Below are 25,269 nucleotides of genomic sequence, written 5' to 3' on the forward strand. Positions count from 1 at the left end.
TGCATAAAAAAAGATTCATCATTGTCATATATGTCAATAAAATTTTACCCACTAGACAGTTGTTGGGGTCGTAAACATCGATCTCTCTAGACTTGTAATTAATTTTGCTTACAAAAAAGTTAACCGACTCTGGAAACTCGATAGCCGTGTGAGTGCCGTTGCAGGACAGGTCGAATCCCGGGAATCCGCAGCGATCATTACTTCCCTTGAGTCCGAAGGGAAATCCGATCGGCGGTCCATTTGCACCGCATCTTGATTCTTTGCATAATAAAGGAATAAATTTTTTGATCCATAACATTCAATAGTTTTTATCAAAGATAAAAATAAGTTTTACATAGTCTTACGTTTAAATGATGTTTGCATAGGGAGTTGTTGGGCATTTTCCGCCACGGGAGCCGTGGAGGGAATCACGAAAATAAAGGGCGGGAATCTGGTGTCGTTGTCGGAGCAACAACTTGTGGATTGTGCGACAGACGGCAACAAGGGGTGCAATGGCGGAGTCATGGACAGCGCATTCAAGTACATAGAAGCCAACGGCATAGCAAGTGAAGATCAATATCCGTATGAGGCGAGGGAGGGAGGGTCTTGTCTTGAAGCGAGCTCCGCGGCCCAGATCACAGGATACGAAGACGTTCCCACGGACGAGGAGTCTCTGATGAGGGCAGTGTCAGAGCAGCCCGTGTCAGTGGCTGTGGACGCCTCTACTTTCCAGCTCTACGACGGAGGAGTGTTGTCCGGAAGTTGTGGGACGAGTCGCAACCACGGAGTCCTCGTAGTCGGCTATGGCGCCACCGAGGACGGCACCAAGGCGTAACAGGAAACGACAGATATAACGACTATATTAATTGAAAAACGACAGTATAATAGGAAACGACAGTATAATTTCAAACGACAATATAACTTAAAACGACATCATAATTGCGAACCACAATATATTTAAAAACGACAGCTTAATGGGAAAGCAGAATATAATTGGAACGACATCATAATTAAACGACATATAATTAGAAACGACAATATAATCAAACGTTTATTAAAACGACAACATAGTTAAAAACGACAATGTAATCAAACGACAATATAATAATTCCAAACGACAATATAATCAAATGACAGTAAAACTCTAAACGACAATATAATTGAAAAAATCATAAATTAGAAAACGACAGTAACATACATAACCTCAAACAACAGAACATACACGGGAGAAAAAGAAACTACCGATTGAGAGACGAGATTGAGATCTAAAATGCCGATAAAAAAAAAAAAAAAAAGACGAACGAAAATATATTCTTCATGCAAGTAACTGGCAAGAAACATATACATCTAATTCTTCTTGAACGAAGCAAAGTGATTAAAGCATGATTGAATGCTTTTCTAATATTGTTCAAACGAAAAAGCTTTAAACAACGTGAACGAAGCCATGGTTCGGAGCTGTTCTATGGCTCAAAAAAAAAAAAAACTCCAAAAGAGCTTTAATGGCGAATCCCCTTCTTCGTCGTGAGAGCCCCCCAAAAAAAAAAAATCAATCAGGACTGGATTCAACCGACGCCGGAGGCTTGACGGAGGACGACGACGCAAAGAGATACTCCGTTGTGGCGCCGGAGCGATGAGGATCTATTCGATGAATAAGAATCTGTGGGCTGTTTTCACTGGCTCCAACTTGAACTATGAATAAGGCGAAGAACGCCGAGAGCTTGTAAGACCGTAACATGAGTGTAAGTTAATTAGAACTGAGACACCAAATTCCTTAAAAAATATGTTAAAAAGACTTATGAAACTAATCGGATCGGAATTTCCAATTTGATCAGCTGCTCCGATATTTCTTGTGGGGCCTTGGTTCTGGACTGACAATCACAGGGTGAGCTGACTTTGAATATTCAAAGTCAATATAATCTAATAAGTTGCTAAATCTCTAACACACGTGGACCACAACATCTCCGATGCATCATTTTTCCAAAAGGTGTTTAATGCTATTTTTGGACCACAACTTATTAATTTATACTTTCAGTGAAATTTCCACTTGAACTGTAATTTGACCACGTCAATGGAGTTAGCTTGATCGTTACTTTTCTTACTGAGGGAATTATTTATTATTATTGGTTCTTGATACCAAGTATTAAGCTTAATAACTCACATTGAGAAGCAGTTTTGGTTTGGGGCAAACTAGGTCTAGGAGTATCTGGGAGAGAGTTTACAAAAATTTATAAAAACCAAAAAATTATGTGTTCAAAGTTAGTCCTATCCAAGTCAAATGAGAGACATGAAAGGTATTCCTATTCTAATCTCAATAGATATAACTAATTACCTCCAATTAATACACATACTCATCACATGTTTCTACGACCCAGAAAAATAATCTACTACAATCCTCTTTTGCTCTCTCATACCTGAAAAACACTAAAAACTATCAAATAACTTAATAACACGCGTTGATTCTTGTATTAAAGAATCGTGATAAGTGTGAATAAATCGCACTTATCATATATTAGGGAAACACTTATCTAATTTTTGATAATTTATTTATCTCGCTTTTTTAATATATGAAAATAAACAAAATAAGAGTTCTTGGATAAAAAACTAATGGTTAATAATGTGTGTCATGAATTTTTAATTAAATTTTCGCGACAATTTTGGCAATTTGACTATTTGTGCTTTTTTTACCAGATGGTTTTGAACCGAAAATTTGCAGTCGAATTTACCCGTTGACGCAATTGGAAAGCACTGCCTTGTATATAATTAGTAACTGGAAACCTTTTAGTCGCAATTTATGAAAATTAGCAAGTAAATTTTGGCACAATAAACACGCAAAATAGTTTTTTTACTAGAGCTCAAAAGTCAATACATACAGAACCAAAGCGGATTGATAATTGCACAGCTTATTAATTTATACTTTCTGAGATATTTCCTTGTTATTTGTTTCAGTCCGGGTCTTTTGTTCCTTGACTTTTCGAAGTGAATAATACATTCAGATTTTATCTTTGGTCTCCATATATTCCTTTATTTAATTGGCCGAGTTGTTAGTCAGCATATATCTTAATTTGGCGAATAAAAAAAACACAGAAGGAAAGCTTAAGAATGAAAACACTGTTATGGCTGGTCGTGCTTTTTTGTCTACTATCGTCGCTCGCGACAACCTGTGCTCGGTTTCCGTTTGAACCCCGTGCGCCGTTCCATGGCCGACCTTGTCTGCCTTCTTCTTGCGGAAGCATCGCCAACATATCTCATCCTCTCCGACTCAAAAGCGACCCAAAACACTGCGGTGATTCTTGCTGTACTTTGGAAGTATAAGACATTATGTGCGGGCCATAAATTACAACAACTACACGATCCGAATAGTGGACGCTGATTATCAGAAAGATAACTGTTCCTCTTTCCCTCAATACCCGTCTGAATATGTGACCAGCAACTTCAGCATCTGGCAGCCGAATAATCCCGGGCCGTCTGAATATATTTCGACGTGGGTGGTGGTTTTAAAATGCAATAAAAGAGTGAATTCCTCTCTTTATGTAGAATTCGCTTCTTATTGCAACAAAGACCATCGTTCTAGAAACTCCTACTATTATTTGGTTGATGCTGAATCAATAAGAGCTTCGGATATGGAGATGTCTTGCAGTACAGAGCAGAAGGCCCTCGTATCATCTGATTGGTTGATCAACAAGAATGCTTCGGATATTCCCAATCAGCTTGCCCTTGGCTTTGAGCTTACATGGGTTCCAGAAGGCTGCTACACCGGAGACTTTGACGGCATTCAATGTCGTTCAACGAGTAAGATGATCTTTTTTTTTATTATTTAAATCCATGTCGCTATGCACCGCTTACATCACAGACTCCAACGGCATTTGGTGTGATTCTTGTAAGATGTTCTTGTTAAATTAATTCCCATTTCGTTTTGCACTATTCTCACTGACTTTTTAGTTAACATCGTGTTGTTCATGCCTCTGATATAATGCAGATCTCCTCTTGAAAATTTTGAGACTTGGTAAGTACGTTTCCTTTTTAATGAAATCCCGTTTTTTTTTCTTCATGAAAACTCAATTTAATATGCTCAACTATGCATTCCTCTTCTTTGATTCACTAAGCTAATACCTTCCCTCCAGTCATTTCTGTTCTTGTATCCTTAATGCAATTTCATTTTGATGGCGGTAAGAATTCAAGGTTGTAGATCATTATAATTATTTCCTTTTTTGGCTTTGCCAGTTTCAATAAAACCTCCCGCAGTTTCTTTTTTTAAAAATAATAATACTTGTACGTTTGCCATTTTCCAACAATGCAGGTCCTCTCATTTACTTTATGGCAATCATTATTAAATTCCTATGTGGAACTCCATTTGTGATCGCGTTTCTGATCTACAAATGGCGTCGACGACATCTCTCGACATACAGCTCCATCGAAGAGTTCCTTGAAAGACACAACAACCTTGTGCCCATAAGATACTCCTACTCCGACATCAAGAAGATGACTCAGAATTTCAAGACCAAACTCGGCCAGGGAGGCTATGGCTCGGTGTTCAAAGGAAAGCTCCGCAGCGACCGTCTTGTGGCCGTCAAGATTCTCAGCAAGTCAGCCAAAACCAACGGACAAGATTTCATCAGCGAAGTTGCTACGATCGGAAGGATTCATCATGTCAACGTCGTACGGCTCGTCGGTTACTGCGTCAAGGGCTCAAATCACGCCTTAGTCTACGATTTTATGCCTAACGGCTCTCTAGATTGCTATATTTTCTCCAAACCCGGAAATGAAAGATCGTTAACTTGCATGGAGTTATATAAGATCTCGCTGGGAGTGGCTCGTGGTATCGAATATCTACACCGAGGGTGTTGCATGCAGATCTTGCATATCGATATCAAACCTCACAACATCCTTCTCGACGAGGATTTCACTCCGAAGGTTTCTGATTTCGGGTTGGCAAGATTGTGCCCTTTGGAGAACAACTTTGTGTCTATGACGGCCGCGAGAGGAACATTAGGGTACATAGCACCCGAACTGTTTTACAAAGCCGATGTATACAGTTTCGGTATGTTGTTGATGGAGATGGCGAGTCGGAGGAAGAATTTGAATGCGAGTGCTGAGAATTCAAGCCAAATATACTATTCTTCTTGGGTGTATGAGCAACTGAGCAGAGGAAAGAACGCAGTGCATGTGGAGGATGATATATCTGAAGAGGACTCGGAGAGGATACAGAAGATGATTACAGTGGCATTATGGTGCATACAGCTGAATCCTAGCGATCGTCCTTCGATGGGAAGAGTCATAGAAATGCTTGAATCTGAGAATGATGACTTGCCGTTTCCGCCAAAGCCTTCTTATTGTCCGCAACAAGATAATTTTGTAGTGCGAGATCTCGACAGTCCATCATCAAGTGATAAAACCACTCTCACAATATAAGAAATATTGATGAATGATGTATTTTTTTTTTCTTCTATTCCGAAGATGGATATTGTATAATATCTCTCTTTCTTTTTCCATAAATTGGAAGATGAATTGGTGTTTTGTGTCTCTGTTTTTGTTCTCTTCCTCTCATCTTCTTAATAATATTAAATTTTGTGAGAGATTTGTGTAAGTGGTTTTTAAAAAACCAGCCAGTAAATGATCTGGTCAACAACTGCTCCTCCCGTTTAGAGAGAAATGAAGTCAAGAAGACAAGTATTCAATATTTGAATCCGATGAAACAGCAAAAATTTGGTAGCCCGGCCAGCACAAGATATACAACGGTAATTAAAAACACCATTCTCTGATGTGGTGGAACATTTGAAAAAAACTTGAGCTGTCTACTTTATGATTTACATAATAAAATGGCGAGTTTGAGAATCCGTGGATTTTCAAAACTTGGATCACTAGACAATTATTGGGGTCGTAAACATCGATTTGTCTAGACTTGTAATTAATTTTGGTTGCAAAGAATTTTACCGACTCTGGAAACATATGATAACCGTATGATTCCCGTTGCAAGACAGCTCGAGAATCGGATCGGCGGACCATTTTCACCGCATCTTGGAACCATTCAATTGGCACGGAATTTTCGATGATACCAAGAATGCAAGAACCTTCTCGCGGTGCTGGGAATGCTCTGTCCAATGCTCATCACTTGCATTGACGATTCAGAGAGGAAATCATTCCGAAAGAACGCCGTATTCCCATTCTCCGACGGCTGAGGTCGCCTAGCCACTCAAGGTTTTGCTTAGGGTTTTGATAATATTTTCGCAGGCCGCCGAGGAAAATAAAAATTAAAGAGGAAAAAAAAAAAAAAAAAAAAAAGAGTGTAAGTTTTCCAGTATATATAAGTTGACTAAAATCTGAAAAATAAATAAAATAATTAAGAAACGACAACTCAACGAAAACCAAAAATAAACACACACATCAAATGCAAACGACAAACGACAATTGAAAACGACATCAAATGCTAAGAAAAAAACGACAAACGACAAGTTTCAAAACGACATCAACAGCATAGAAAAACGGTATCAAGATAAACTAACGAGAAAAGAAAAACGACATCAAAGGCAAACGACAAATGAAAATCGAATGAACGACAAACGACAAGATAAAAACGACGACGACAATAAAACGAAATCAACAGCAAAGAAAAACGACATCAAAGGCAAATACAAATGAAAATCGCATAAACGATAAAATAAAAACGACGGCGACAGTAAAAAAACGACATCAACAGCAAAGAAAAACGACATCATAGATAAACGACATCAAAGGAAAACTATTAAAGTAAAACGACATCAATGGCAAACAACAAATTAAAAACGACAGTAACGACAAACGACAAGATAAACACACCAATGGCAAACGACAAGAACCAAAAACTGACCTTAAAAACTTGTTTGGGTATTTATGATTTGATATTCGCAATCAGCTTGCGCTTGGTTGTTAACGGGGTGACTCTTGTATGATGCCGATATCGTCTATGGCATTGTCTTTATAAATAAGTGCTTTTTCTTTTATTGAAATCCCTTTCTTTCTTGAAAACTCAAATTCATTACATTTCCACTGTCAATTTTTATTCTTACAGTTGCTATGAAACTAGCGACATCGAAGTTTCTATGATCCCTCAGGTCATTCCTATTCTCTTGCACGAATTAACCCTCGCATGTAAGATTTTAAAAATTTTAGATCATTAATTAGTTCTTTGTGTCACACAACAAAATTGGCTTAATATGTCAAATAATGCTTATACGTTTACAATTTTCCTATAATGTAGACCAATAATGTTTCTTTTAGTACTAGCTATTAAATTCGTATTTGGAACTCCATTTGTGGTGGCGTTGGTGGTCTATAAATGGCATCGGCGACATCTATCGATTTACAACTCCATCGAAGAATTCCTAGGAAGACACAACAACCTCGTGCCCATAAAATACTTCTATTTCGACATCAAGAAGATGACTCAAAATTTCAAGACCAAACTCGGCCAGGGAGGCTATGGCTCTGTATTCAAAGGAAAGCTCCGCAGCGATCGTCTCGTGGCCATAACAGCTCAATCCCAATGACCGGCCTTCGATGGGAAGTGTCATAGAAATGCTTGAATCTGAGGATGATGATCTGCCATTTCCACCAAAGCCTTCTTATTGTCCGCAACAAGATAGTTTTGTATCGCAAGATTCCAATTGTGCATCAAACCATTTCCGTACAATCATACATTTTGATGTCGTGTAATGTTTTTCATCTTATGCTGAAGATATATAATATATATATATATATATATATATATATATATATCTTTATCTCTGCTATTTCCGTTGTCTTTAAATTGGAAGATGAATTAGTGTTTTGTGTGTCTGTTTTGCATTAGCTTCTTCTCATCTTCTTAATATAATTAATTTTGCCATGCAGCTCTTTTAAAACTCATTCTCTTGCCTACTGTGAATGACCAAGCTAACTTCGTTTGACTTAGCCAAACTTGTCTTCTGTGCACAAAATAACACGGAAAGTTGAAGAAAAGACAAATATTATTTGTTCCGATATTCTTTGCAGAGCATCAGAGAAAATTGTAAACACAAGTCAATGGAGTAATATATATTTTACATAGACCTATAAGCTTGAGGCCTTGTTATAATTTGACCAAGTCAATGGAGTAAGCTTGGTCCCTCTTGTTTTGTCTCGTGTACTTATTCACCGACTTATTTTTCGAAGTGCATATTTTCCTCCAGATTTTATTTTACGTTGTAGGAGGGTTCTCAAGATATCGTTATTGATTGGTTGACTTATCTTATGTCATTTAGAATAAGAGGTGGGAGACTCGCTATAGAGTAGAGATCATGATTCAAGCTAGAGTTTTGTTTAAGTCTTCGCTATGTCATGTTATGTATGTGGTCCTCGATCCTCCTTTGAAATATCAGTGTCATTTTTATTATTTTACTCTCCATACACTTGTCGTGTCCTTATTTTCCATTCAATAACATAGAATTATCAGTCGTCAGTCCATCATCAAGTGATAAAACCACTCTTGCATTATAAGAAATATTGATGTATGATGTGTTTTTTTCCTTCTATTCCGAAGATGGATATTGTATGATATCTATCTCTGTGTTTTTCCTCTCTTTCTCCTTAAATTGGAAGATGAATTGGTGTGTTGTGTCTCTGTTTTTGTTCTTTTCCTCTCATCTTCTTAATATTACTAGTTCTAACAACGCGCGTTGCGCGAGTTAGAAAAATCATGATTGTTTTTAAACAAAATGTGGAAAATAAAAATAAGGAAAATAAAGTAAGGTGAAGATTTTTAATCGTATTAAATTAAATTTAGCAAAATTGTTGTCAATGTTTTTTTTAAAATAACGAAAGGTAGGGAAAAAAACTCTTTCATGATTCAAAGTTTTTCAAAATACTACATGTTTTTTTACCTGTCAAATTTCTTAAAAGTATTATGAGAAAAAAAAAATTTAGTTAAATAACAAGTGAAGTTAAATTTTGATAAAATAAATAAAAAAAAATATAGAGAAATAGAAATTTAAAAAGTTTCTTATATCTATATTAATATAAAATCTACGTATAATATTAATACGACATAGTTTTTCAAATAATATATATATATATATATATATATATATATATAAAAACATATACATAATGTATGTTATTAATATAGTACTAGTAATTATGATTATAATATACATAAAAAAATTATACAAAATATATCGATGAGAGATGGAGGGAAAAAAATTATACAAAATATGTTGATTAGGGAGGAAATTTTTTTTTTTAAGGATAAGTGTTGAAAAAAAAAATCAAAAGCCAAGGGTTGGAAAAAAATAAAATAAAATAAATAAAGGACAAGGGCTGAAAAAAAAAAAAAAATCAAAGGCCAAGTGGCGAAAAAAAAAAAAAAAAAACCGTCACGTGTCGCCGCCTGGCGGCGCCACGTGGCGGCTCCAGGATGGAAGTTGAAGGAGAGGGGCTCCTTATTAACTATGTTATGGATTTAATTTTGTGCGAGATTTGTGTAAGTGGTTTTTAAAAAACCAGCCAGTAAATGATCTGGTCAACAACTGCTCCTCCCGTTAAAGGCAAGTATTCAATATTTGAATTCGATGAAACTGCAAAAATTTGGTAGCCCGGCCAGCACAAGATATACAACGGTAATTAAAAACACCATTCTCTGATTTTGTGGAACATTTGAAAAAACTTGAGCTGTCTACTTTATGATTTACATAATAAAATGGCGAGTTTGAGAATCCGTGGTTTTTCAAAACTAGGCTCACTAGACAATTATTGGGGTCGTAAACATCGATCTGTCTAGACTTGTAATTAATTTTGGTTACAAAGAATTTTACTGACTCTGGATACAATATGTTAACCGTATGATTCCCGTTGCAAGACAGCTCGAACAAGAACCGCGAGTCCGAAGGAGAATCGGATCGGCGGACCATTTTCACAGCATCTTGATTCTTTGCATTTGTTTTCACCAAGAACCTGAACGAACAAGAAGCCATAAAGAAGACAAATCGATTCTACTGCATCTCTAGTCAAGAGATCTTGGAACCATTCAATGGGCACGGAATTTTCGATGATACCAAGAAAGCAAGAACCTTCACGCGGAGCTGGGAATGCTCTGTCCAATGTCCCAGAATCTAATTTCCCTGAAAATACATTTTATATAAATTTCTTTATTCAACAATGTGAAAAGAAATAATGGCGATTATGAGGTTAGATAAATAATTAAAGCAGGACATACTTGATGGAATACATTTGCTTGCATTCATTTGAGAAGTAAGACTATCAAAAGTCATCGAGCCCCTTTACTCTTACTAGATTTGCTGTTAGTGTGACGCTGAATTGTCATCCTAAGAGCCATTATATCCTCTTCTTCTTCCACCTGATTAGGTTGCATCGAGATCTGAGACTCCTATCCGCAAATTTTTGATGCACAGGAAGATTGATTCGAATACCTCGTCGTAGCTCTTCGGAGCTTCCTGTGTGGAACACAAGAAACTTTGACCGGTGAGACAAAAAGTTCAGAAGAGATCGTTTGGTTCATGTCCAGTATAGATTGACAATTCCGTTTTCGTGTTGCTCATCACTTGCATTGACGATTCAGAGAGGAAATCGTTCCAAAAGAACACCGGTGTTCCCGTTCTCCGGAGGCTGATAATATTTTCTCAGGCCGCCGAGGAAAACAAAAAAAAAATAGACAAGTTTTCCAGTATATATTAGTTGACTAAAATCTGAAATAATAAGAAACGACAACTCAATGAAAAATAAATATAAAAGCAAACGACAATTTAAAACATCATTTGATGCAAAAACGACAAACGACAAGTTACAAACGACATCAAAATCAAAGGAAAAACGATATCACGATAAGCATCAAAGGAAAAGAAAAACGACATCAAAGGCAAACGACAAATGGAAATCGCATAAGCGACAAACAACAAGACAAAAAACGACGACGACAAAAAAATAACTTCAACAGCAAAGAAAAACGACATCATAGATAAACTGTAAACATCAGATTTGTACGAAACGTTCCCAAAGTTTCTCGAGAAAACCTCGGGAGCGATGTAGCCCATCGTCCCTCGAGCTGTGCTCATCGACACCAGACTCTGATCCTTGGAGCAAAGCTTTGCGAGACCGAAATCGGAGATTTTTGGAGTGAAGTTTTGGTCGAGAAGTACATTGTGAGGCTTGATGTCGAAGTGAAGGATTCGTTGGTCGCAACCTTGGTGGAGATACTCGACCCCTTTTGCGATTCCCATTGAAATGTCTTGGAGTTTTTTCCAGCCGAGAAAGCGTTCGGCGTCCGGAGAAGATATGAAGTGTTGGAGCGAGCCGTTGGGCAAGAACTCGTACACGAGAGCTCTTCTAGATCCATCGGCACAATATCCGACCAAGCGAACCACGTTGACATGGTGGATTTGACCGATCGTACCCACTTCGTTTATGAACTCTTCACCGTCGCCTTTAGAGGTGTTTAGCACTTTCACAGCCACGAAAAAGGAATCCGAGAGTTTTCCTTTAAACACCGTTCCATATGCTCCTTCGCCGAGCTTTTCCTTGAACTGCTCTGTGATCAGCTTAATATCATTGTATGAATATCTGCTGGGCCTTTGAGCTTCGTAGTCATTCAGAAATCTCTCCATTTTGCGTTGAATCTCTCTTGCATTTCTGTCAGAGTTATAAACCCGAAATGCTCCAACTAGCACTGCTAAAAGAGTAGCAACGCCGATAGCCACAACGATAGCCTCCCAAGCTGTCAAATTTATAAAGGACAACAGTAAATATTTTTTTTCTTTTCTCATATAATTAAGTTTTTTTTTTCTTTGCATAGCACATAAAAGTAAAATTAACTAATTATATATATCTTTGTAAAAACAAACACAATAGGCATGCTTGTAATAACATAAAAATCAAAAGCAGAGTATTAGATTGTAATATGGGAAAGTAGTCTTACCTTTCACTTTATTAGGGATATAACAGTGGGTCTGTACTTTGGTGGAATTGCCCTTCAGTAAACAAATCCTTCTGTTGGCTTTACAATGACCACAGGTTGGTTCAAGCCAATTTAAACGAAGATTATTTTTGTCATTATAGCTTGATATATCATAGTACGTAGTCGTAGGCATAGGTGTGTTATACATCCTTGTACAATTTAGGGGCAAATAGTAAATCCCTCCGTCGGATCGAACGCCAAGAATTTGGTAGCCCGGGCCAGAAAGACAATATTTATAACCGGAATCCTCTGATGTTGATGAACAATTGAAAAAACTATAGTCTCGTGTTTTACGATTTACATAATAAAATGGCGAGTTCGAGAATCCGTGGATTTTTAGAAGTTGGCCCACTAGACAGTTGTTGGGGTCGTAAACATCGATCTCTCTAGACTTGTAATTAATTTTGCTTACAAAAAAGTTAACCGACTGTGGAAGCTCGATAACCGTGTGAGTGCCGTTGCAGGACAGCTCGAATCCCGGGAATCCGCAGCGATCATTACTTCCCTTGAGTCCGAAGGGAAATCGGATCGGCGGACCATTTTCACCGCATCTTGATCCTTTGCACTTGTTTTCACCGGCTACAACTTCGAAGATGAACAATACCAAGAACGCCAAGAGCTTGTACGACCAACTCATGATAACTGGTTTTGTGTCAACGCAACTAAGTTGCAAAATAAGTTGCACATGGTGAGATGACTTTGAAATATTCAAAGTCAATATCCTTAACAACTCTTACATTACTGAGTCTATTTTCTCAAATATTTATACATTATCAGTCTAAGTAATTACATTTATCATTTAACATTTCGTTTGTTTGACTGGTCAATTCCGACAAAGTGAGTTTGAACCTACAACCTCGTATTGGAAGGGAGTGTGACTAAAAATCACTGCCTTTCATATTTGTAGCTCGAAAACTTTAAGTCGCCAATTTATTATTATTAGTAACTAATTTTTGTCTCAATAAAAACGTCAACTAGTCAAAACTAGTTTTTCAATATATCGACCCCAAAACTCAATACCTACATAGTGAAAACGGATTGATAATAACAATCTTTTCAAACTAAAAGATATCATAATATCTCTATATTTGAAAACCACAAGTTATTGACCACAAGTTGATACTTGGTCCGCATATACCTTATTTAGAAGAAGAAGAAGAAAAAAAACAGGAAAGCTTAAGAATGAAAACACTGTTATGGTTTATCATGTTTTTTTGTCGACTATCGACGCTCGCAACAACCAGTGCACCGTTCCATGGCCAACGATGTCCATCTTCTTCTTGCGGAAGCTTCGCAAACATAACTCATCCTCTTGTGAGAATAACATCTCTACTGCGTTAAGTATAAGACACTATGTGCAGGCAATAAATTACAGAATAGTGGATGCTGATTATCAGAAAGATAACTGTTCTTCTTTCCCTCGTTACCCGTCTGATTGGACCAGCAACTTCAGCAACTACATCGCAGCGAGTGTGATGGTTTTAAAATGCGAAACAAGAGTGAATTCCTCTCTTTATATAGAATTCGCTTCTTATTGCAAACACCATGATTCTAGTAACTCTTATTTTTATTTGGTTGATGCCAAATCAATGAGAGCTTCGGATATGGAATTGCAATGCAGTACAGAGCAGAAAGCTCTGCTGTCATCTGATTGGTTGATCGACAAGAACGCTTCGGATTTTCGCAAACAGATTGCGCTTGGCTTTGAGCTTACCTAGGTTCTGCGTGGCTGCAACACTGGAGATTCCAACAAGATTCGATGTAGTCCTTCAATGTGTAAGATATTCTCGTTAAATTAATTCCATTTCGCCTTACACTATTCTCTTTTACTTAACGGCGTGACATTCGTGTTTCTTGTATCACGCAGATCTCGTTAGTCAGATTTTCGATGTTAGTAAGTACTTGTCTTTTAAATGAAATCCTGTGTTTCGTCTTTGGGAGAGGCAAGACCAATTGCTGGTGTCTTGGCTTCTATCGTCCATGACTGAAGGAGTTTTATCTCGAATGGTGAACTGCGACTCATCAGCGCAGATCTGGAAGACTCTTGAGGTATATTTCGCACAACAAATTAGAGCCAAGGTCTCTCAGTTCAAAACTCAACTGAGGAAAACAAAAAAGATTGATATGACGATGAACGAGTACCTGCTGAAGATCAGGAACCTAGTGGATCTTCTTCTTCTGGTTGGAGAAAATTTCTCAGCAAAAGAGCATGTTGATGTGATTTGTGAGGGATTACCACTACTACAAATTCACATTTCTGGTGCGGAAGGGTATTAGGTGCGACATGTCGCACCTAAATGTCGCACCTAAGCCCATATTCGGTGCGACATGTCGCACCGGATACTCATCCGGGTGACTAAAAATTTCGCTAATGTTTAGTGTTATTCGGTGCGACATTGTCGCACCTAATATGAAATTGGCGCACCTAATACCTTTAGGTGCGACATATAATACCTTTAGGTGCGACAAATGTCGCACGCAATGGGTTTTAAATTTAAAGTTGTCCGCCAAATCCCTCCGAAATTTTTTGGATCTGGGATTTCATATTGGGTGCGACAATGTCGCACCTAATCTGATTATTAGGTGCGACAATGTCGCACCCAATAGTCTTAGGGTTTTTAAACCCGAGCCTCTTCTTCTCTTTCACTCATTCACTCTTCTCTCAACCCGAGCTTCTCTGCAACTCGACCTTGACTCGTCTCTCTCAACCCCACGCCTCGTCTCTCGCGATCCGACTCTCTCTCTGGTACGTCCCCTCTCTCTCTCTCTGTCTCACCGTCTCTCAATCTCACTCTGTCGCTCTCTCTCTCAGCCAGCCCCCCGCCCCGCCCGCGCCCCGCCGGCCGTGACCAGCCTGCCCCGTCCCGCCGCCTGGACCAGCCCCCCGCTCGCTCCGGTACGTCCCCCCCTCTCTCTCTGTCTCACCGTCTCTCAATCTCACTCTGTCTCTCTCTCTCTCTCTCTCAGCCAGCCCCGCTCCCCGCCGACCGTGACCAGCCTCCCCCGCCCCGCCGCCTGCACCAGCCCCCCGCCCCAACCGACGCGTACCCGACCCGAGCCGCGCGCCTCAGCTGAGCCCGACCCCCGCGACGAGGTATGGGTTCCCCTCATTGATGTTTTGGTCTCGGAATTTGTTTTGTTGGCCATGTGGTTTAGGAATTGATTTTGGATTTGATTTTTTTTTTTAAACGTGAGGTTCTTAATGCTTGGGTAAGGATTAAAAATCATGTTTTGATTAGATTGGTTAGAGATTTTGGATTTGTGAGATTTTGGATTGGTGAGGTTAATTCGTTAAGTTTATGTGAAGTTGAATTGGAATGTTTAATTTAGTTTAGTTTTAGATTATCGTAATTATTTGAATTGAAATATTTATGTGATTGTTACTTAGTAATTACGTTAGTTAAGTTGAATTGAAATGTTTAATTTAGTTTAGTTTTAGATTATCGTAATTATTTGAATTGAAATTGAAATGTTTATGTGATTTAATTAGTTAACTTAATTGAAATTGAAATTTTTTAAATTGCACATCGAACACGCTTTGACATTTTGGAACAATTTGAGAAACGGTCCAAGCACGCGCGACTTTGAGGGGGCGCACCGGTTGACTAGAGCATTAGTTTTGCTATTGGCGCCATTCGTTTCGAAGCTACGGACGTTATCTACATGGAACGCTTTTCGAGTCTGTCGGCAACAATTTTTCGGCTCCTTAAAATGTCATTTACTGCACTTAATTCGCGTTTAATGTTTTGTGTTAATTATGTGTTTAATTTCGTGTTTAATTTCGGTTGTTGTCTTTTGGTTTTCCCCAACTGTTGGGTTTCTTTTGTTGTGTATTTAAGGCTGCATTTCAGACTTTGTAAGGCAGACTTGATTAAGAAATATTTCCAGAAATCCAATCTTCGTTATCCCTGTTTGGAATCAGATTTGTATTTTTAATAAAGAATTTTATTTTCATTTCTAATTTACACATGTTGTTAATTAATTTTTATTTAATTATAGATGAATTTTGATTTTATTTTCTAATTTATAATTTTGTGAATTTTTTTAAATTAAAATAACATATTCGGTGCGACATGTCGCACCGAATATAATGGCGGGAAGGGTATTAGGTACGACATTGTCGCACCTGATATGAATATACCCGCCAATTTTAATAAATTTGGCAGGAAAATAGCTTAGGCATTAGGTGCGACATTGTCACACCTGAAAGTGTTGCACCTAAAGGTGTACTTATTAGGTGCGACATGTCGCACCCAATGCCTTTTGCTACGGGTTATCCGGTGCGACGTCGTCGCACCTAATGTCGCACCTAATAAACTTTTAGGTGCGACATATGAAGTATTCGGTGCGACAATCGTCGCACCGGATGACGATTTTTGTCCTAGTGTACCAGATGAATATGAGACGTTCATAGTCTCTACTCTTACAAGGACTGAAGATTTTTCTGTTGATCAAATTGAGGCACTTCTTCTCTCTCAAGAGGCAAGAATTGAGAGGAAGAATGCTGATGTAGATCTGCCTCAACAGAAAAATTCGCCGATGTCTGTGAACTACACGGCGATGAACTCCTTCAACGATCGAAGATGAGGAGGTTCAGGAAGTTATCAAGGTCAGAGACAGCACTTTAATGGAGGAGGTCAATTCCATGGCAATCAACAGAACAGTGGAAGAGGATATGGATTCAATCGTGGTGGTTATCGAGGAGGTCGTGGTCGTAACTCTGTACCTCGAGGATTCCAATCCAACAGACCTTAATGTCAAGTGTGTGAATTCCTCTCTTTATAAAGAAATCGCTTCTTATTGCGAATACAGTCATTCTAGTGACTTTTATTATTACTTGGTTGATGCCAAATCAATGAGAGCTTCGGATATGGAGATGTCTTGCAGTACAGAGCAGAAGGCTCTCGTATCATCTGATTGGTTCAACAAGAATGCTTCGGATATTCGCAATCAGCTTGCCCTTGGCTTTGAGCTTACCTGGGTTCCGAGTCGCTACTACATCACAGACTCCAACGGCATTCGATGTCATTCCTGTAAGATGTTCTTGTTAAAGTAATTCCCATTTCGTTTTGTACTATTCTCACTGACTTTTTAGTTAACGTCGTGTTGTTCATGCCTCTGATATAATGCAGATCTCCTCTCGATAATTTTGGATCTTGGTAAGTACGTTTCCTTTTTAATGAAATCCCGTTTTTTTTTTCTTCATGAAAACTCAATTTAATATGCTCTACTATGCATTCCTCTTCTTTGATTCACTAAGCTAATACCTTCCCTCCGTCTTTTCTATTTTTACAGCTGCCAGTGTACTATATGTCATCGTAACGTATTTCCTCCCTCCAGCCATTTCTGTTCTTGCATCCTTAATGCCTTTTCCTATTGTTAGCAGTAAGAATTTAAGATTGTAGATCATTAATTATTCCTTTTTTGGCTTTGCCAGTTTCAATAAAACGTCCCGCAGTTTCTTTTTAAAAATTATAATACTTGTACGTTTGCCATTTTCCAAAAATGCAGGTTTTGACGTTACGGTAGCCGTTTCTAGATACCTATTTGTAGCTCCATTTGTGATCGCGTTTCTGATCTACAAATGGCGTCGACGACATCTCTCGACGTACAGCTCCATCGAAGAGTTCCTTGAAAGACACAACAACCTCGTGCCCATAAGATATTCCTACACCGATATCAAGAAGATGACTCAGAATTTCAAGACCAAACTCGGCCAGGGAGGCTACGGCTCGGTGTTCAAAGGAAAGCTCCGCAGCGACCGTCTTGTGGCCGTCAAGATTCTCAGCAAGTCAGCCAAAACCAACGGACAAGATTTCATCAGCGAAGTTGCTACGATCGGAAGGATTCATCATGTCAATGTCGTACGGCTTATCGGTTACTGCATCCAGGGCTCAAACCATGCCCTAGTCTACGATTTCATGCCTAACGGCTCTCTTGACAAATTCATTTCCTCTAAACCCGGAAATGAAAGATCAAAGCATGGAGTTATATAAGATCTCGCTGGGAGTGGCACGTGGCATCGAATATCTACACCGAGGGTGTTGCATGCAGATCTTGCATTTCGATATCAAACCTCACAACATCCTTCTCGACGAGGATTTCACTCCGAAGGTTTCTGATTTCGGGTTGGCAAGATTGTGCCCTTTGGAGAACAACTTTGTGTCTATGACGGCCGCGAGAGGAACATTAGGGTACATAGCACCCGAACTGTTTTACAAAAACATCGGTGGAGTGTCTTACAAAGCCGATGTATACAGTTTCGGTATGTTGTTGATGGAGATGGCGAGTCGGAGGAAGAATTTGAATGCCATTGCCGAGAATTCAAGCCAAATATACTATCCTTCTTGGGTGTATGAGCAACTGAGCAGAGGAAAGAACGCAGTGCCTGTGGAGGATGATATATCTGAAGAGGACTCGGAGTGGATAAAGAAGATGATTACAGTGGCATTATGGTGCATACAGCTGAATCCTGATGACCGACCTTCGATGGGAAGAGTCATAGAAATGCTTGAATCTGAGAATGATGACCTGCCGTTTCCGCCAAAGCCTTCTTATTGTCCGCAACAAGATAGTTTTGTACCGCAAGATCCTGAAGGTTCTTTATCAAGTGAAATCACTGTCACAACATCATAAGTACTGATGTCATGTTATATATTTCTCCTTATTATGATGATGAATACTCTGTGATTTACTTTCTCTCTAATTTTGGAAGATGAATAAGTGTTTTGTGTTTGATCAAAAAATAGAAATAAAAAAATAAGTGTTTTGTGCCTCTGTTTTATTTTTCTTCTTCTACTTCTTACAATTCAAGATTAGGTGAGATGTTATAAAAGGTTGGAAACTCTTTGTTCCCGTTAATTCCTGTACTGCTCAATAAATGATTATAAATAAAACTAAAATACACTCTAAAAATAAACTGTGAGCATACCTGAATTTCATGTTTCATGAATAGTTCCAAAACAGATTTCAATACCGATTTGGGGCCGAAAAATAACAATATTCCGATTAAGGGGATTTTGAATAAACCTACACTCCTCCGAACAATTGGCATTATTCTATTTATATTTATTGATACCAAACAACATAGTTTTATATAAGTGTAAAATTCTTTCAATTACATGTATTTATCTTCCATCTTATTCAATCCGTCCATTCAAGTTTTCTTTTCCCCCGCTTTTTTATATATTTTTTTCATTTCTCTTAAAAAAAAAAAAGTTTTCACCACTCCTCTCAAACATCTCCCCTGGAATATTTATTTTCTATAAAACCAAAACGTTTGGGATTGTTACAAGGGAAAAAGGTATATTGCTAGGTGTACTAATATGTTACAAAAAAAACAAAAACCTATATTGCTTGGAGAAAAAGGCATTCAATATCTCATCAAGCTTGTTCTTGTCCCAACCACGGAGGGGTTTTTCTACAAATGGGACAAGAGGCATTTAATCTGAGCCAACCATCGATGCAATCCGAATGGAAGCAATGTTTACACTCGGGTATGGTTTTTAGTGTTTCCTTGGGCCAATACTCCGACAAACATATTGCACAACCGTTGTCGTCGGGCTTGGGAAGCCGTCGGCTCTCTCCCAAAACTATCTTTGGATAAGACTCATCACCACCGCGGTTGTGGGGTCACGGATGAGCTAAGGTCCACGGTTGACCTCCGTTGGTACAACACTACTCATCACCACCGCATATCGGGCGGATCGAGGGATTCCTGGGCCCACAATGAGAATTCTACACTTTACTTATAATTCTTGTACTAAATAAATAACACTACTCATTATAATAGTATGAGAAAATATTTATTGATGAATTTGTTAAATTTGGATCGGCGGGCCATTTTCATAGCATCTTGATTCTTTGCATTTGTTTTCACCAAGAACCGTGAACGAACAAGAAGCCATAAAGAAGACAAATCGATTCTACTGCATCTCTAGTCAAGAGATCTTGGAACCATTCAATTGGCACGGAATTTCCGATGATACTGAGAATGCAAGAACCTTCTCGCGGAGCTGGGAATGCTCTGTCCAATGTCCAGACTTTTTTTTCCCCTGAAAATACATTTTATATAAATTCCTTTATTCAACAATGTGAAAAGTAATAATGGCGATTATGAGGTTAGATAAATAATTAAAGCAGGGCATACTTGATGGAATACATTTGCTTGCATTCATTTGAGAAGTAAGACTATCAAAAGTCATGGAGCCCTTATTCTCTTACTAGATTGCTGTTAGTTTGACGCTGAATTGGCATCCTAAGAGCCATTATGTCCTCTTCTTCTTCCACCTGATTAAATTTTTGATGCACAGGAAGATTGATTCGAATACCTCGTCGTAGCTCTTCGGAGCTTCCTGTGTGGAACACAAGAAACTTTGACCGGTGAGACAAAAAGTTCAGAAGAGATCGTTTGGTTCATGTCGAGGTATAGATTGTCAATTCCGTTTTCGTGTTGCTCATCACTTGCATTGACGATTCAGAGAGGAAATCGTTCCGAAAGAACACCGGTGTTCCCGTTCTCCGGAGGCTGATAATATTTTCTCAGGCCGCCGAGGAAAAAAAAAGACTCAAATTTTCCAGTATATATTAGTTGACTAAAATCTGAAAAAATAAGAAACGACAACTCAACGAAAAATAAATATGAAAGCAAACAATTTAAAACGACATTTAATGCAAAGAAAAAACGACAAACGACAAGCTACAAAACGACATCAAAATCAAAGGAAAAACGACATCACGATAAACATCAAAGGAAAAGAAAAACGACATCAAAGGCAAACGACAAATGAAAATCGCATACGCGACAAACGACAAGACAAAAAACGACGACGACAAAAAAACTTCAACAGCAAATAAAAACGACATCAAAGGTAAATGATTAAAGTAAAACGACATCAATGGTAAACAACAAATTAAAAACGACAGTTACGACAAACGACGATAAAAAACAACACCAATGACAAACGACCTTAAAAACTTTTGTGAAGGAGAAAAAAATAATCAACGTTCTTAAAAAAAAAAAAAAAATCAACGTTTGGGTATTTATGACTTGATCTTTTTAGTTGAATACATTAGGTTTTAATTAAATTAAAATATTAACAGCTATTATATCTTCCGATCCGGGCCAATGTTGTTCGTCTTCTTCATGTAAGCATTGTCAGCATAACCTATCTTCTGCGACTCAAAAGCAACCCAAAACATTATAGGGATCCAATATACGAGCTTTCTTGCGAGAAAAACGACTCTATACTATTTTACTCTGGTACCATTAGATTCAATGTCGAGGCAATTAATTACAATAATTACACAATAAAAATTGTTTATCGGTTACTTCAGCATTGGCAGGACTATCGGCATTTGAAATCTCTCTCAATGACTAGTACTGTGATGGTTTTAAAACCCAAAAAAAAAAAAAAAAAAAAAAGTGAATTCCTATGGTTATACAGATCCTTATTGCAACAACCATCATAATAGTAATGGTTTTAAAACAGGTTTGTGCTCGTTAACCTTTGATGAACGCTTTAATCCATGGTATTGAGAAGAAAAAAAAAATTTGTAACTCTTTGGTTTGTGCTCGTTAACCTTTGGTTTCAATGAACGATTGGTTATTCAGGTTTGTTTTTCTAAACGATTCAGATCTACATAAATAACATAATAGTAATGTTGACTTTTGAGATATAGTTCGGACTTTGGAGCCCAAACAAATATAGGGAAGCTAAAAGGAAAATATTGGAACTCCAAGCTGAATAACCAAGCTAACTCTGTTTGAGTTAGTCAAACTGTCCTATTGTTTCACAATATACAAGGATATTAAATTTCACAAAAACTAGATTAAACCATTACAGATCATATGCACATAAAACAAACTAATTATTCTAATTCAGCTATGGCTTCTAGTTCTAAATTCCTGATTCGCCTTTTAGGCTTGTTATCAACTGTAGTTTTTGTTGAACCGGCGGCAATGAAAGGGTTCGGTGGTGTGCTCAACAAGGCATCTCCTCCTTGAAGCATATGAACCACATTTTTCATGGAAGGACGGTTTGCCGGGTCCCACTGAATGCACCACAGCCCCACGATCGCCAATCTCTTCGCTATCGCACAATCTTCCTCTTCTCGGATGCTGATACGAAAATCGTCTCCTTCTTCTAGAAGATTGTAGATCCATTCCGGATAGTAAATCTGAGTCTTGTCGTTCTCGTCGCTGGTCCTCCTTCCTCCGACCATCTCGAGCAACACCATTCCGAAACTGTAAACGTCAGATTTGTACGAAACGTTCCCAAAGTTTCTCGAGAAAACCTCGGGAGCGATGTAGCCCATCGTCCCTCGAGCCGTGCTCATCGACACCAGACTCTGATCCTTGGAGCAAAGCTTTGCGAGACCGAAATCAGAGATTTTTGGAGTGAAGTTTTGGTCGAGAAGTACATTGTGAGGCTTGATGTCGAAGTGAAGGATTCGTTGGTCGCAACCTTGGTGGAGATACTCGACCCCTTTTGCGATTCCCATTGAAATGTCTTGGAGTTTTTTCCACCCGAGAAAGCGTTCGGCGTCCGGAGAAGATATGAAGTGTTGGAGAGAGCCGTTAGGCAAGAACTCGTAGACGAGAGCTCTTCTAGATCCATCGGCACAATATCCGACCAAGCGAACCACGTTGACATGGTGGATTTGACCGATCGTACCCACTTCGTTTATGAACTCTTCACCGTCGCCTTTAGAGGTGTTTAGCACTTTCACGGCCACGAAAAAGGAATCCGAGAGTTTTCCTTTAAACACCGTTCCATATGCTCCTTCGCCGAGCTTTTCCTTGAACTGCTCTGTGATCAGCTTAATATCATTTGTTGAAGTCAGCACCAACACGTCAGCAAACTAACTTTATCTTCTTATCCGACGTGGCGCACAGATAATGCAGGAAGCAGCTTGAACGGCTGAGATTGTTCTGCGGTGTCTATATATGTTAGCGTTTGGAATAGCAGTTAGTTAGTTGAAATCGTTTTCTCTTGTACACTCTAATCGTTTGCGATCTGAAATCAGGGTTGGGATAATTGGGAAACACTGGGAACAAACACTTGGGAAACACGATCTGGAATTTGGGATTAATTCAGGGATTGATCGAGTTGATTTACTGGGTTTGAGTGATTCTCTTGTACTCTGGGTTTTGTGAGCGTTTTGAGGGTGTATTGTGATTATCTGATATAGTGCAAACTGAACTACCGGTTGAGGAGTTCCGGGGACGTAAGCGAAAGCTGAACCTCGTAAACAAATCTTGTGTTCTTAGTTTCTTTGATTGCTTGCATCGCACGAAATCTGTTCGCTCGTTTGCGTGAGTTCAATCTAACATCATTGTATGAATATCTGCTGGGCTTTTGAGCTTCGTAGTCATTCAGAAATCTCTCCATTTTGCATTGAATCTCTCTTGCATTTCTGTCAGAGTTATAAACCCGAAATGCTACAACTAGCACTGCTAAGAGAGTAGCAACGCCGACAGCTGCAACGATAGCCTCCCAAGCTGTCAAATTTATAAAACACAACAATAAATATATTTTTTCTTTTCTCACATAATTAAGATTTTTTTCTTTCAAGGAAAATTAACTAATTATAGATATCTTTGTAAAAAAAACACAATAGACATGCTTGTAATAACATAAAAATCAAAGCAGAGTATTAGATTGTAATATGGGAAAGTAGTCTTACCTTTCACTTTATTAGATTGTAATATGGGTTCAATGTGATGATGATATTATGATTATGAAGTAGATCTTGGCATGTTGCCATTCATGATCAATGTTGGGCCAACTTCTAATAAGGCCCATTTGGTTCCCCTGCCAGCCAGGCTGCTCGGTAAAACAACTAAAACCCAAACTCTCGCTTTTTCTCGTTCGTCTTAGATTTTTATTTAAATTTGGGTACTTGAGCATATAGTTATAAGAAACTAGTAAACTAAGTAAGGTCTAGTCTAGCAAACTATTAATAATTGGAGAAATTATATGTAGTATTATTTTTTAAAAACCAATCGCAAGACTAATATGGTTAAAACATTTATCACGATAATATTTTTTTTAAGTTGTAATTAATAACTTTTCTTGATATTTACATAATTTTTTATTTTTTTTTATTGTATTGGACTTAATTTAAATTTTGTATATTGTTTACAATATTAGGTCAAGCGACTATATAGCCAAATAGAACTTAAGCTTTTGTAAAATAGCCATAGTTTGTCAACTATAAGCAAACTAGTCATAGTAAGATTAATCTAGGTTGGATTAAATTTAATCCCAACGAACTATAAAGACATAATTTAAGGTTTATGACGGCTGAATTAAAATTAATCGAGGCAGGATTAAATTTAATGACAATCTGGAAATCGAGGATCTGAAGCAGAACCGAAACATCTCCTTCTTCGGCGACGCGATTCTTGCGTCCTCGACGCTCGCGATGTTCCCGATCGCTCCGACGGCGGCGGCGAAACCGGATCGCTGCGGGAGAAGACTCGACGGTCTTAGGGCGTCTTCTTCAAAGACGATTCTCCGAGCAACGTCGTCACCGGAGGCGGCGATGACGGAGACGGCGAGGGCGGCGAGATCGCGGAGGGAGTGGTGGTCGAGGAGGACGAAGCCGATTCCGCCGATGAGGACGAAGTCGATTCCCCCGGCGGCGAGAGTGAAGCCGATTCCGTCGATGAGGACGAAGCCAATTCAATCATCTGGTTAAAGTTTTTGAAAGATGGCTATTTTACCAAACAAATGAAATTATGGCTATTTCGCAAAAGCAATAATTTGAGATTGGCTAGTTCATACCATTTTTCCTATTATATAATTGAAAAAAATAATAATCTAACGGTTTTAAAAAAAATTACTATTTACGGTAATTTTATCGGACTAGTGTTTTGTGCATATGATTAACTGTGCGAATAAACACATAAATGTAAGGTTCGAGGAATTCCAGTACCACCAACTAGTACTAGCAAGCCAACAAAAAAAAAAAGTATAACATGGAGAAAATGAATTGTTGCGAATCCGCATCCATTTTATGTATGGTAAAGCATGACATGCATAAAAAAAGATTCATCATTGTCATATATGTCAATAAAATTTTACCCACTAGACAGTTGTTGGGGTCGTAAACATCGATCTCTCTAGACTTGTAATTAATTTTGCTTACAAAAAAGTTAACCGACTCTGGAAACTCGATAGCCGTGTGAGTGCCGTTGCAGGACAGGTCGAATCCCGGGAATCCGCAGCGATCATTACTTCCCTTGAGTCCGAAGGGAAATCCGATCGGCGGTCCATTTGCACCGCATCTTGATTCTTTGCATAATAAAGGAATAAATTTTTTGA

General features: G+C 38.4%; 5 protein-coding genes and 2 pseudogenes across 5 annotated transcripts; 5 read left to right on the forward strand and 2 right to left on the reverse strand.

Annotated features, from left to right (window-relative positions):
• The first annotated feature begins 502 nt into the window (after positions 1-502).
• On the forward strand, positions 503-814 carry LOC149380322 (senescence-specific cysteine protease SAG39 pseudogene; annotated as a pseudogene).
• Positions 815-2,263: 1,449 nt separating this feature from the next.
• LOC149380323 (uncharacterized) lies at positions 2,264-3,797 on the forward strand. Its single transcript, XM_089604131.1, has 3 exons — positions 2,264-2,270; positions 2,668-2,731; positions 3,287-3,797. The coding sequence occupies exons 1-3, from the start codon at positions 2,264-2,266 to the stop codon at positions 3,795-3,797; spliced, it is 582 nt and encodes a 193-aa protein (XP_089460257.1).
• LOC149380324 (rust resistance kinase Lr10-like) lies at positions 3,736-5,389 on the forward strand. The gene is made up of 3 exons (XM_089602618.1): positions 3,736-3,856; positions 3,956-3,982; positions 4,277-5,389. Exons 1-3 carry the CDS (start codon positions 3,802-3,804, stop codon positions 5,386-5,388), a joined length of 1,194 nt encoding a protein of 397 aa, XP_089458744.1. The 5' UTR covers positions 3,736-3,801; the 3' UTR covers position 5,389.
• A 1,948-nt stretch (positions 5,390-7,337) lies between these two features.
• LOC149380325 (rust resistance kinase Lr10-like) lies at positions 7,338-12,575 on the reverse strand. Its single transcript, XM_089604132.1, has 7 exons — positions 11,900-12,575; positions 10,914-11,698; positions 10,398-10,421; positions 10,252-10,354; positions 9,992-10,088; positions 9,787-9,921; positions 7,338-7,554 (listed from the first exon to the last, which is right to left on the reverse strand). The coding sequence occupies exons 1-7, from the start codon at positions 12,573-12,575 to the stop codon at positions 7,338-7,340; spliced, it is 2,037 nt and encodes a 678-aa protein (XP_089460258.1).
• Positions 12,576-13,203: 628 nt separating this feature from the next.
• On the forward strand, positions 13,204-13,656 carry LOC149380326 (uncharacterized). The gene has a single exon (XM_089604133.1). It carries the CDS (start codon positions 13,204-13,206, stop codon positions 13,654-13,656), a length of 453 nt encoding a protein of 150 aa, XP_089460259.1.
• Positions 13,657-16,716: 3,060 nt separating this feature from the next.
• LOC149380327 (rust resistance kinase Lr10-like) lies at positions 16,717-18,715 on the forward strand (annotated as a pseudogene).
• A 2,903-nt stretch (positions 18,716-21,618) lies between these two features.
• Positions 21,619-23,331, reverse strand: LOC149380328 (rust resistance kinase Lr10-like). The gene is made up of 2 exons (XM_089604134.1): positions 23,272-23,331; positions 21,619-22,801 (listed from the first exon to the last, which is right to left on the reverse strand). The coding sequence occupies exons 1-2, from the start codon at positions 23,329-23,331 to the stop codon at positions 21,809-21,811; spliced, it is 1,053 nt and encodes a 350-aa protein (XP_089460260.1). The 3' UTR covers positions 21,619-21,808.
• Between the last annotated feature and the right edge of the window lie 1,938 nt (positions 23,332-25,269).

Source organism: Urtica dioica, chromosome 12, assembly GCF_054948205.1.
Source record: "Urtica dioica subsp. dioica isolate 48M chromosome 12, U.dioica_male_clone48M_v1_H2, whole genome shotgun sequence".
Taxonomy (NCBI): domain Eukaryota; kingdom Viridiplantae; phylum Streptophyta; class Magnoliopsida; order Rosales; family Urticaceae; genus Urtica; species Urtica dioica.

Bases quoted from the DNA above. Each gene is read 5' to 3' on its own strand.
- LOC149380323 (XM_089604131.1), top strand. The intron at 2,732-3,286 runs GTATATAATTAG...GTACTTTGGAAG, and splicing joins CAATTGGAAAGCACTGCCTT to TATAAGACATTATGTGCGGG.
- LOC149380324 (XM_089602618.1), top strand. From the start codon at position 3,802: ATGTCGCTATGCACCGCTTACATCACAGACTCCAACGGCATTTGGTGT. The intron at 3,857-3,955 runs GTAAGATGTTCT...GATATAATGCAG, and splicing joins CGGCATTTGGTGTGATTCTT to ATCTCCTCTTGAAAATTTTG. The intron at 3,983-4,276 runs GTAAGTACGTTT...CCAACAATGCAG, and splicing joins CTTGAAAATTTTGAGACTTG to GTCCTCTCATTTACTTTATG.
- LOC149380325 (XM_089604132.1), bottom strand. From the start codon at position 12,575: ATGAGTTGGTCGTACAAGCTCTTGGCGTTCTTGGTATTGTTCATCTTC. The intron at 10,089-10,251 runs GTAAAGGGGCTC...ATGTATTTTCAG, and splicing joins TAACAGCAAATCTAGTAAGA to GGAAATTAGATTCTGGGACA. The intron at 9,922-9,991 runs GTTCCAAGATCT...TTGTTCGTTCAG, and splicing joins AATTCCGTGCCCATTGAATG to GTTCTTGGTGAAAACAAATG.
- LOC149380326 (XM_089604133.1), top strand. From the start codon at position 13,204: ATGTCCATCTTCTTCTTGCGGAAGCTTCGCAAACATAACTCATCCTCT.
- LOC149380328 (XM_089604134.1), bottom strand. From the start codon at position 23,331: ATGGAGAGATTTCTGAATGACTACGAAGCTCAAAAGCCCAGCAGATAT. The intron at 22,802-23,271 runs GTTAGATTGAAC...AGATAAAGTTAG, and splicing joins GCAGATATTCATACAATGAT to TTTGCTGACGTGTTGGTGCT.